At 40.0% G+C, this 13,333-nt stretch overlaps 1 protein-coding gene across 1 annotated transcript in view; it reads left to right on the forward strand.

The window, feature by feature from the left end:
* Positions 1 to 418: 418 nt before the first annotated feature.
* The window catches only part of LOC128643496 (tubulin-specific chaperone D-like), a gene marked incomplete at both ends in the record, with an annotated part of 32,638 nt that continues 19,723 nt past the window's right edge, over positions 419 to 13,333 (forward strand). Inside the window, one exon of the mRNA XM_053696342.1 lies at positions 419 to 448. Within this exon, the coding sequence (XP_053552317.1) occupies positions 419 to 448 (30 nt within the window). The remainder of the gene's footprint in view (positions 449 to 13,333) is intronic.

The following is a 13,333-nucleotide window of genomic DNA, read 5'->3' on the forward strand; positions in this document are numbered from 1 at the left end:
TTACAGCTTTGTCCCTTTTTAAATAACTTTACATTATTTACTCATGGCAGCTTGTAAATAGGTTTGAGCAATGTCATATAGTTTAATTGTAGAGCCGTAGTTTTTGGCAGTAAAAGAGTTAATCAAGTCTCTGCAGCTGGCAGCACGGTCTGCACCATGACACCTGTGGTACCGTATGTATGGGTGCAGGTGATTTTCTGTGCACACTTCCCCTTTACAGCGCACACACCTGCTCGCACCAGTATTTCTTGTGATGCTGCCATGGCAGTGACAAATAGCCCCGCAGGCTGGGTTCTGTACACAATGAATACTTTATTTCAGAATGTAAAGCCATGGGTCATTTATACTGCAGCCTGTTTGTTTTGGTTATAAGCTGAGACTTCTCATTTCAATTTGTTTGTTCTTTTCTTTTCTCCAGGCGGCATTCCAAGAGAATGTGGGGAGGCAGGTACTGTAACTTTCTTTGTCATTTAACCCCAACTGTGCTGGTGGACAGCAATTCAAACAATTCTGCTTAAATATGATATATGGAATACATGTGAGAAAATAGAATGTCATAGTTATTCACATCCCAGTACTGAGCATACTGAACTCTCATTACACTTAGGGAATCTGTGTAATAACCTCCTCTTACACCCAAGGAATCAGGGTAATAACCTACCTTCTCATAGTCACACAACATACTGAACCCCCCTGTACCAAAGGAATCAGGGTAATAACCTACCTTATCTCATATTCACACAACATACTGAGCTCCTCCTATACCCAAGGAATCAGGGTAATAAACTACCTTATCTCATATTCACACAACATACTGAGCTCCTCCTATACCCAAGGAATCAGGGTAATAACCTACCTTATCTCATATTCACATAACATACTGAGCTCCCCTATACCCAAGGAGTCAGGGTAATAACCTACCTTATCTCATATTCACACAACATACTGAGCTCCTCCTATACCCAAGGAATCAGGGTAATAACCTACCTTATCTCATATTCACACAACATACTGAGCTCCCCTATACCCAAGGAGTCAGGGTAATAACCTACCTTATCTCATATTCACACAACATACTGAGCCCCCCTATACCCAAGGAATCAGGGTAATTACCTTCCTTATCTCAGTCACACAACATACTGAGCCCCCCTATACCCAAGGAATCAGGGTAATAGCCTACCTTATCTCATATTCACACAAGATACTGAGCTCCTCCTTTACCCAAGGAATCAGGGTAATAACCTACCTTATCTCATATTCACACAAAATACTGAGCTCCCCTATACCAAAGGAATCAGGGTAATAACCTACCTTATCTCATATTCACAAAACATACTGAGCCCCCCTATACCCAAGGAATCAGGGTAATAACCTACCTTATCTCATATTCACACAACATACTGAGCCCCCCAATACCCAAGGAATCAGGGTAATAACCTACCTTATCTCATATTCACACAAGATACTGAGCTCCCCTATACCCAAGGAATCAGGGTAATAACCTACCTTATCTCATATTCACAAAACATACTGAGCCCCCCTATACCCAAAGAATCAGGGTAATAACCTACCTTATCTCATATTCACACAACATACTGAGCCCACCTATACCCAAGGAATCAGGATAATAACCTACCTTATCTGATATTCACACAACATACTGAGCCCCCCTATACCCAAGGAATCAGGGTAATAACCTACCTTATCTCATATTCACACAACATACTGAGCCCCCCTATACCCAAGGAATCAGGGTAATAACCTACCTTATCTCATATTCACACAACATACTGAGCTCCTCTATACCAAAGGAATCAGGGTAATAGCCTACCTTATCTCATATTCACACAACATACTGAGCCCCCCTATACCCAAGGAATCAGGGTAATAACCTACCTTATCTCATATTCACACAACATACTGAGCCCCCCTATACCCAAGGAATCAGGGTAATAACCTACCTTATCTCATATTCACACAACATACTGAGCTCCTCTATACCAAAGGAATCAGGGTAATAGCCTACCTTATCTCATATTCACACAACATACTGAGCCCCCCTGTACCCAAGGAATCGGGGTAATAACCTACCTTATCTCATAGTCACACAACATACTAAGCTCCACCTACACCCAATGAATCGGGGTAATTACCTTATCTCATATTAACACAACATACTGAGCTCCCCTATACTCAAGGAATCAGGGTAATAACCTACCTTATCTTATAGTCACACAGCATACAGAGCTTCTCTTATACCCAAGGAATCAGGGTAACAACCTACCTTATCTCAGTCACACAACATACTGAGCCCCCCCTATACCCAAGAAATCAGGGTAATTACCTACCTTATCTCATAGTCACACAACATACTGAGCCCCTCTATACCCAAGGAATCAGGGTAATAACTTACCTTATCTCATGGTCACACAGCATAGAGAGCTTCTCTTATACCCAAGGAATCAGGGTAACAACCTACCTTATCTCAGTCACACAACATACTGAGCCCCCCCTATACCCAAGAAATAAGGGTAATTACCTACCTTATCGCATAGTCACACATCATACTGAGCTCTCCTTTACCCAAGGAATCAGGGTAATAACCTATCTTATCTCATAGTCACACAACATACTGAGCCCCCCCTATACCCAAGAAATCAGGGTAATTACCTACCTTATCGCATAGTCACACATCATACTGAGCTCTCCTTTACCCAAGGAATCAGGGTAATAACCTACCTTATCTCATAGTCACACAACATACTGAGCCCCCCCTATACCCAAGAAATCTGGGTAATAACCTACCTTATCTCATAGTCACACAACATACTGAGCTTCTCTTATACCCAAGGAATCAGGGTAACAACCTACCTTATCTCAGTCACACAACATACTGAGCCCCTCCTATACCCAAGAAATCAGGGTAATTACCTGCCTTATCTCATAGTCACACAACCTATTGAGCTCCTCCTACACCCAAGGAATCTGAGTTATAACCTACCTTATCTCATAGTCACACAGCATACTAAGCCCCCCACCTATATCCAAAGGAATCAGGGTAATAACCTACCTTATCTCATAGTCACACAACATACTAAGCCCCCCACCTATATCCAAAGGAATCAGGGTAATAACCTACCTTATCTCATAGTCACACAACATACTGAGCTCCCTATACCCAAGAAATCAGGGTAATAACCTACCTTATCTTATATTCACACAGCATACTGAGCTCCCCTATACCCAAGGAATCAGGGTAATAACCTACCTTATCTCATAGTCTTACAGCATACTGAGCTCCCCTATACCCAAGGAGTCAGGGTAATAACCTACCTTATCTCATAGTCTTACAGCACACTGAGCTCCCCATATACCCAATAAATCAGGGTAATAACCTTCCTTATCTCATAGTCACACAACATACTGAGCTCCACCTACACCCAATGAATCGGGGTAATTACCTTATCTCATATTAACACAACATACTGAGCTCCCCTATACCCAAGGAGTCAGGGTAATAACCTAGTCCTACCTTATCTCATAGTCACACAGCACACTGAGCTCCCCTATACCTAATAAATCAGGGTAATAACCTTCCTTATCTCATAGTCACACAACATACTGAGCTCCACCTACACCCAATGAATCGGGGTAATTACCTTATCTCATATTAACACAACATACTGAGCTCCCCTATACCCAAGGAATCAGGGTAATAACCTACCTTATTTTATAGTCACACAGCATACAGAGCTTCTCTTATACCCAAGGAATCAGGGTAACAACCTACCTTATCTCAGTCACACAACATACTGAGACCCCCCCTATACCCAAGAAATCAGGGTAATTACCTACCTTATCGCATAGTCACACAACATACTGAGCTCCCTATACCCAATAAATCAGGGTAATAACCTACCTTATCTCATAGTCACACAACATACTGAGCCCCCCTGTACCGAAGGAATCAGGGTAATAACCTACCTTATCTCATATTCACACAACATACTGAGCTCCCTATACCCAAGAAATCAGGGTTATAACTTACCTTATCTCATAGTCACACAACATACTGAGCTCCTCCCATACCCAAGAAATCAGGGTAATAACCTACCTTATCTCATAGTCACACAACATACTGAGCTCCCTATACCCAAGAAATCAGGGTAATAACCTACCTAATCTATTATTCACACAACATACTGATCTCCCCTATACCCAAGGAATCCGAGTAATATCCTACCTCATCTCATAGTCACACAGCATACTGAGCCCCCTTATACCCAAGGAATCAGGGTAATAACCTACCTTATCTCATAGTCACACAACTTACTGAGCCCCCCTATACCCAAGGAATCAGGGTAATAACCTTCCTTATCTCATAGTCACACAACATACTGAGCCCCCCTGTACCGAAGGAATCAGGGTAATAACCTACCTTATCTCATATTCACACAACATACTGAGCCCCCCTGTACCGAAGGAATCAGGGTAATAACCTACCTTATCTCATATTCACACAACATACTGAGCCCCCCTGTACCGAAGGAATCAGGGTAATAACCTACCTTATCTCATAGTCACGCAACTTACTGAGCTGCCTCTACACCCAAGGAATAAGGGTAATAACCTACATCTCTTTCAAACAACATACTGAGCTCCTCCTATACCCAAGGAATTAGGGCAATAACTTACCTTATCTAATAGTCACACAACATACTGAGCTCCTCCTATACCCAAGGAATTAGGGCAATAACCTACCTTTTTTTTATAGTCACACAACATACGGAGTTCCCCTGCACCCAAGGATTCTGGGTAATAACCTACCTTTATATTCACACAGCATACTCTGCTCCATCTTTTTCCATAATTATACTGTGTACATGTCTCCCAGCCAAGGATTCTGGGTAATAAAATGCCTTGCCCACAAGTCACACAGCATACATACTTCATGTTGTAAAAGGGTTTTTTGTGTGATAACCTACATTACCTTATAATAATATAGCAGGAGGAAAGAAGTAGAGAGCGCCTACGTTAAAGGCTAAGGTGACTCAACGAGGTATAGAAAAAGGATGCAGAAAGTGTTTTCTTCTATAAGATACGACGAGTCCACAGATTCATCCTTTACTTGTGGGATATTATCCTCCTGCTAACGCGAAGTGGGAAAGAGCACCACAGCAGATCTGTCTATATAGCTCCTCCCTTAACTCCACCCCCAGTCATTCTCTTTGCCTACTCTAAGTACTAGGAAGGGTAAAGTGAAAGAGGTGATAAAATGTTAGTTTTTATTTTCTTCAAGCAAGAGTTTTTTATTTTAAATAGTACCGGTGTGTACTATTTTCCCTCAGGCAGCAGATGGATGAAGACTTCTGCCTGGAGGCTGATGATCTTAGCAGTTGTCACTAAGATCCAGAGCAGTTCCCACAGAATGGCTGAGGAGTACTTAAGAAACTTCAGTGTGAGGAACGTTTTCATGCTATAAGCAGTGAGGTATGTTCAGTCATTTTTTTCTGGAGAGACTGTGTTATTTCAGAATTGGCTGACAGTATCCCCATGAGGGAGAGGGTAAGCAGTAATCCTAAAGTATAAAGAGGGGTATTACTGAGCTTGCATATATGGGCTATATAAAAATGGTTGACACTGATGTATGAATGTTTGTGGGCAAACGTTTACATGTTTGGGAGTACAGTTAACGTTTTTAAAGGAGACGTTTTTATGCTTTATTTAAGAGGGTACACATGGCTTCATTTCTGGGTTTATGAACCCACATGGCTAGGTTTTTAGACCGCTCTGGTGCGGTTAAGTTGGGCTGTGAGGCATCGAGTGAGATGGGCGGGGCCTCAGTTGCACAGTTGTTTTTCTCAAGCAAGCTCCAGATCGGCAGGCCTTTGTGAGCTTTATTGGGCCAAAACAAAGGTTTAACCCGGTTTGACAGACCCCTGAGGGCAGGTAAGCGCCACAGCAGAGCTGTGGCGAGGTGCAGGGGGTGCTTTTTATTGAAATGAACGTTTTGCATTTTTCCGTTTTTTCCTGTAAGGGTTAAATATTCCTTTCCTTGTGGGGCAAACTTAGCTGCAGAATTGGGATGCTTCTACCATAAAATTGGGACAATTTGTTTTTAAGCAGTTTTGGAAAAATTGTATGCTTTTTTCTCTTAAAGGCGCAGTACCCGTTTTTTAAGATTGTTATTTTTTCACTAAATAAAGTGTTTTCAAGCCTGTTTGTGGTCATTACTAGCCTGTTTAACATGTCTGACATTGAGGAAAGCCAATGTTCCATGTGTTTAGAAGCCATTGTGGAACCCCCACTTAAAATGTGTCCCTCATGTACTGAAAGGGCCTTACATTGCATGAACATATTTTAGCTGATAAAAGTATGTTGCAGGATGATTCTCAGTCAGAAGAGAATCAGGTTTTGCCATCTACTTCTCCCGAAGTGTCACAATCTTTCATGCCTGCACAAGCGACGCCAAGTACTTCTAGTGCGTCTAATTCTTTCACCCTGCAAGATATGGCCGCAGTTATGTCTACTACCCTCACAGAGGTATTATCTAAACTGCCTGGTTTGCAGGGGAAGTGCAGTAGGTCCGGTATGAGAGTAAATGCTGAGCCCTCTGACGCTTTATTAGCCATCTCCGATGTACCCTCACAATGCTCTGAATTGGGGGTAGGGGAATTGCTGTCTGAGGGAGAGCTTTCTGATTCAGGAAAGATGTTCCCTCAAACAGACTCAGATATGACGGCTTGTAAGTTTAAGCTTGAACACCTCCGCTTGTTACTCAGGGAGGTTTTAGCGACTCTGGATGACTATGACCCTATTGTAATTCCTCCAGAGAAATTGTGTAAAATGGATAGATATCTAGAGGTTCCTTGTTACACTAATGTTTTTCCAGTCCCTAAGAGGATTTCGGACATTGTTACTAAGGAATGGGATAGACCAGGCATTCCGTTCTCTCCCCCTCCTACTTTTAAGAAAATGTTTCCCATATCTGACACCATTCGGGATCTGTGGCAGACGGTCCCTAAGGTGGAGGGAGCTGTTTCTACCCTAGCTAAGCGTACAACTATACCTATTGAGGACAGTTGTGCTTTCAAAGATCCTATGGATAAAAAGTTAGAGGGTCTTCTAAAGAAATATTTATTCATCAGGGTTTTCTTCTGCATCCTATAGCATGCATTGTTCCTGTAACTACTGCAGCTTCTTTTTGGTTCGAGGCTCTTGAGGTTGAGATCCCATTGGATGAGATTTTAGATAGAATTCAGGCTCTCAAGCTAGCTAATTCTTTTATTACAGGTGCCGCTTTTCAACTGGCTAAATTAGCGGCAAAGAATTCAGGTTTTGCCATTTTGGCGCGTAGAGCGTTATGGCTTAAGTCCTGGTCTGCTGATGTGTCATCAAAATCTAAGCTATTAGCTATTCCTTTCAAGGGTAAGACCCTATTCGGGCCTGAACTGAAGGAGATCATTTCCGATATCACTGGAGGAAAAGGCCATGCCCTTCCTCAGGATAAGACAAATAGAATGAGGGCCAAACAGAATAATTTTTGTTCCTTTCAAAACTTCAAAGGGGGTCCCGCTACCTCCTCTCCTGCCACAATGCAGGAGGGGAATTTTGCTCAATCCAAGTCTGTCTGGAGACCTAACCAGACCTGGAATAAAGGTAAACAGGCCAAGAAGCCCGCTGCTGCTACCAAGACAGCATTAAGGGGCAGCCCCCGATCTGGGACCGGATCTAGTGGGGGGCAGACTTTCTCTCTTCGCTCAGGCTTTGGCAAGAGACGTTCAGGATTCCTGGGCATTAGAAATTGTGACCCAGGGGTATCTTCTAGAATTCAAAGATTCTCCTCCAAAGGGGAGATTTCATCTTTCACGGTTTTCTGTAAACCAGACAAAAAGAGAGGCCTTCTTATGCTGTGTAAAAGACCTATATACTATATGTGTAATCTGCCCAGTTCCAAAAGCAGAACAGGGACAGGGGTTTTACTCCAATCTGTTTGTGGTTCCCAAAAAAGAGGGAACCTTCAGACTGATTTTAGATCTCAAGATCCTAAACATATTTCTCAGAGTCCCATCCTTCAAGATTGAGACCATTCAGACTATTTTACCAATGATCCAGGAGGGTCAATATATGACCACCGTGGATTTGAAGGATGCGTATCTTCACATTCCTATCCACAAAGATCATCACCAGTTCCTCAGGTTCGCCTTCCTGGACAAGCATTACCAGTTTGTGGCTCTTCCCTTCGGGTTGGCCACAGCTCCCAGAACTTTCACAAAAGTGCTAGGGTCCCTTTTAGCGGTTCTAAGGCCGCGGGGCATAGCAGTGGCGCCTTATCTGGACAATATATTAATTCATGTGTCATCTTACCAACTAGCCAAATCTCACACGGACATCGTGTTGGCTTTTCTAAGATCTCACGGGTAGAAGTTGAACGTAAAGAAGAGTTCACTTATCCCTCTCACAAGAGTTCCATTCCTGGGAACTCTGATAGATTTGGTAAACATGAAAATTTTTCTGACGGAGGTCAGAAAATCAAAGATCTTATCCACCTGCCGAGCACTTCATTCCATTCCACGGTCGTCAGTGGCTCAGTGTATAGAGGTAATTGGACTAATGGTAGCGGCAATGGACATAGTTCCATTTGCTCACTTGCATCTCAGACCACTGCAACTATGCATGCTCAGACAGTGGAATGGGGATTATGCAAATTTATCTCCTCAGATAAATCTGGATCAAGAGACCAGAGACTCTCTTCTTTGGTGGTTGTCACAGGATCATCTGTCCCAGGGAATGTGTTTCCGCAGGCCAGCATGGGTCATAGTAACGATGGACGCCAGTTTATTGGGCTGGGGTGCAGTCTTGAATTCCCTTAAAGCACAGGGTGTGTGAACTCAGGAGGAGGCTCTCCTTCCAATAAATATTCTAGAACGAGCGATATTCAACGCGCTTCAGGCATGGCCTCAGCTGGCTTCAGCCAGATTCATAAGATTCCAGTCGGACAATATCACGACTGTAGCATATATCAATCATCAAGGGGGAACAAAGAGTTCTCTAGCGATGATAGAGGTTTCCAAAATAATTCGATGGGCAGAGACTCACTCTTGCCATCTATCAGCAATCTATATCCCAGGAGTGGAGAACTGGGAAGCGGATTTTCTAAGTCGTCAGACTTTTCATCCGGGGGAGTGGGAGCTCCATCCGGAGGTGTTTACACAATTGATTCATCAATGGGGCACACCGGAATTGGATCTGATGGCATCTCGTCAGAATGCCAAACTTCCTTGTTACGGGTCCAGATCAAGGGATCCCCAAGCAGTACTGATAGATGCTCTAGCAGTACCTTGGTCGTTCAACCTGGCTTATGTGTTTCCACCATTTCCTCTCCTTCCTCGTCTGATTGCCAGAATCAAACAGGAGAGGGCTTCGGTGATTTTGATAGCACCTGCGTGGCCACGCAGGACTTGGTATGCAGACCTGGTGGAAATGTCATCTCTACCACCGTGGACACTGCCACTGAGACAGGACCTTCTCATTCAAGGTCCGTTCCAGCATCCAAATCAAGGTTCTCTGCGGCTGACTGCCTGGAGATTGAATGCTTGATTTTAGCTAAGCGGGGATTCTCTGAGTCGGTCATAGATACCTTGATTCAGGCTCGAAAGCCTGTCACTTGGAAAATTTACCATAATATATGGCGTAAATATCTTTATTGGTGTGAATCCAAAGGCTACTCATGCAGTAAGATCAGGATTCCTAGGATTTTGTCCTTTCTCCAAGTAGGATTGGAGAAGGTGTTATCAGCTAGTTCCCTAAAGGGACAGATATCTGCTTTATCAATCTTACTGCACAAGCATCTGGTAGATGTTCCAGACGTTCAGTTGTTTTGTCAGTCTTTAGTTAGAATCAAGCCTGTGTTTAAACCTGTTGCTCCGCCATGGAGTTTGAATTTAGTTCTTAATGTTCTTCAAGGGGTTCCGTTTGAACCTATGCATTCCATAGATATTAAGCTTCTATCTTGGAAAGTTCTGTTTTTAGTTGCTATCTCTTCGGCTCGAAGAGTTTCTGAACTATCTGCATTGCAATGTGACTCGCCTTATCTTGTTTTCCATGCTGATAAGGTGGTTTTGCGTACCAAACTTGGATTCCTTCCTAAGGTTGTTAGTAATAAGAATATTAATCAGGAAATTGTTGTTCCTTCTCTGTGTCCTAACCCTTCTCGTAAGAAGAAGCGTCTGTTACACAACTTGGACGTGGTTCGTGCTTTGAAGTTTTACTTGCAAGCGACCAAAGATTTCCGTCAAACATCTTCTCTGTTTGTTGTCTATTCTGGAAAACGTAGAGGTCAAAAGGCTACGGCTACCTCTCTTTCTTTTTGGCTGAAAAGCATCATCCGGTTGGCATACGAGACTGCTGGACAGCAGCCTCCTGAAAGGATTACAGCCCACTCTACTAGGACGGTGGCTTCCACATGGGCTTTTAAAAACGATGCTTCTGTTGAACAGATTTGTAAGGCTGCGACTTGGTTTTCCCTTCATACCTTTTCCAAATTTTACAAATTTGATACTTTTGCTTCTTCAGAGGCTATTTTTGGGAGAAAAGTTCTTCAAGCAGTGGTGCCTTCTGTTTAGGCATCTGTCTTGTCCCTCCCGTTCATCCGTGTCCTGTAGCTTTGGTATTGTATCCCACAAGTAAAGGATGAATCTGTGGACTCGTCGTATCTTATAGAAGAAAAGTAAATTTGTGCTTAGCTGATAAATTGATTTCTTCTATGATACGACTAGTCCATGGCCCGCCCTGTCATTTTAAGACAGATTATATTTTTTTATTTAAAACTTCAGTCACCTCTGCACCTTTTAGTTTCTCCTTTTTCTTCCTATACCTTCGGTCGAATGGCTGGGGGGTGGAGTCAAGGGAGGAGCTATGTAGACAGCTCTGCTGTGATGCTCTTTGCCACTTCCTGTTAGCAGGAGGATAATATCCCACAAGTAAAGGATGAATCCGTGGACTACTCGTATCATAGAAGAAATCAATTTATCAGGTAAGCATAAATTACTTTTATTCGGATAGTGCAATATCCCACACACTAGTAGCTAAAAATAATTATATAATAATGTGTAAAAAAACATATATAGAATAATGTGTAGTAAAATTATGGACCCATGAAGTGCATTATTGCAGTTAAAAATACATAATAAAAACAATATAATTGGTAAATAACCTTATAGTACAAGATAAAATGAGGCAAATCTAATATGTGCCGTGGCAGTGTATAATTTGTAATGCAAAAATGTGACAGTGTGCAATTCCTTAAAAATTGTGAAAAAAAGCAAAGATAAAAGCAAAAACAAAAAAAAGATGAAGAAAGCGCACAAGAGCTTGTGCCAAAACGTGCAAAGTAGAAAAACATATGTCCAAATTGTCAGACGTAAATAACTATGACAATCAGAGTGAAAAACAAAATTTAAAGTCAACTTGCTGTGAATCCGTAAGCGGTGTGAAAATTAAATTCAAATCCCTTAATGTTAATTGATGATCGTCCTGTGTGTCCTAGTTGTTAGATCCAAGTGGATAAATGGTGACGATCCTAAAAGTATCCTGTAAAACAATGAAAACAATAGTGCAAAACAGCTATAACACTTTGATAGGGTATTAGAAAAAGGTTTACCAGTTTATGTCAACGCGTTTAGTCCTATAACAATAGGCCTTTATCAAGACTAAAAACTGTGATATACTGGTGGCCTTAAATAGGGGATGGTGAATTGTCATAATGGTATCGTTTGGGCACCAAATCACATTGGGAACCACCCTCTTCCTATTGGTTATTGTTGCCTAGTGGATGTTTAAAATCCAACATCAATTTTGTACCGAAGTGACGTATAGTGTTGTCACCTCCGTGAACTATTGTGGCAGAGTTTCAACTGAGTTTTAACTATAGGCATCCGCCTCTTCCTTTGTTCACTCACGTGTATTTTTAAAAAATATTTACACAGAGAGCGGTTCCTAATGTAATTTGGCGCCCAAACGATACCATTATGACAATTCACCATCCCCTATTTAAGGCCACCAGTATATCACAGTTTTTAGTCTTGATAAAGGCCTGTTGTCATAGACTGAAACGCGTTGACTTAAACTGGTAAGCCTTTTTCTAATACCCTATCAAGGTGTTACAGCTGTTTTGCACTATTGTTTTCGTTGTTTTACAGGATACTTTTAGGATCGTCACCATTTATCCACTGGGATCTAACAACTAGGACACGCAGGACGATCATCAATTAACCTTTAGGGATTTGAATTTGATTTTCACACCGCTTACGAATTCACAGCAAGTTGACTTTTAATTTTGTTTTTCACTCAGTGATTGTCATATTTATTTACGTCTGACAATTTGAACATAGCCCATTTTTTAATCTTTATTTGTTTTTGCTTTTTTCTTTGCTTTTTTCCCCCACAATTTTTAAGGAATTGCACACTGTCACATTTGTGCATTAAAAATTATACACTGCCACGGCACATATTAGATATGCATAATTTTACCTTGTACTATAAGGTTATTTACCATTGATATTGTTTTAATTATGTATTTTTAACTGCAATAATGCACTTCATGGATCCATGATTTTATTACATATTATTATATATATGTTTTTATTACACATTATTATATATTTGTTTTTATTACACATTATTATATATGTTTTTATTACACATTATTATATATATGTTTTTATTACATATTATCATATATATGTTTTTATTACACATTATTATATATGTTTTTATTACATATTATTATATATATGTTTTTATTACACATTATTATATATATATGTTTTTATTACACATTATTATATATGTTTTTATTACACATTATTATATATATGTTTTTATTACACATTATTATATATATATTTGTTTTTATTACACATTATTATATATATATATATATATATATATATATGTTTTTATTACATATTATCATATATATGTTTTTATTACATATTATATATATGTTTTTATTATACATTATTATATATATATTTGTTTTTATTACACATTATTATATATATATATATATATATATATATATATATATATATATATATATATATATATGTTTTTATTACATATTATCATATATATGTTTTTATTACATATTATCATATATATATGTTTTTATTACACATTATATATATATATGTTTTTATTACACATTATTATATATATATATATATATATATATATATATATATGTTTTTATTACATATTATCATATATATGTTTTTATTACATATTATCATATATATGTTTTTATTACACATTAATATATATATGTTTT

Source organism: Bombina bombina, unplaced genomic scaffold, assembly GCF_027579735.1.
Source record: "Bombina bombina isolate aBomBom1 unplaced genomic scaffold, aBomBom1.pri scaffold_2108, whole genome shotgun sequence".
NCBI classification, from domain to species: domain Eukaryota; kingdom Metazoa; phylum Chordata; class Amphibia; order Anura; family Bombinatoridae; genus Bombina; species Bombina bombina.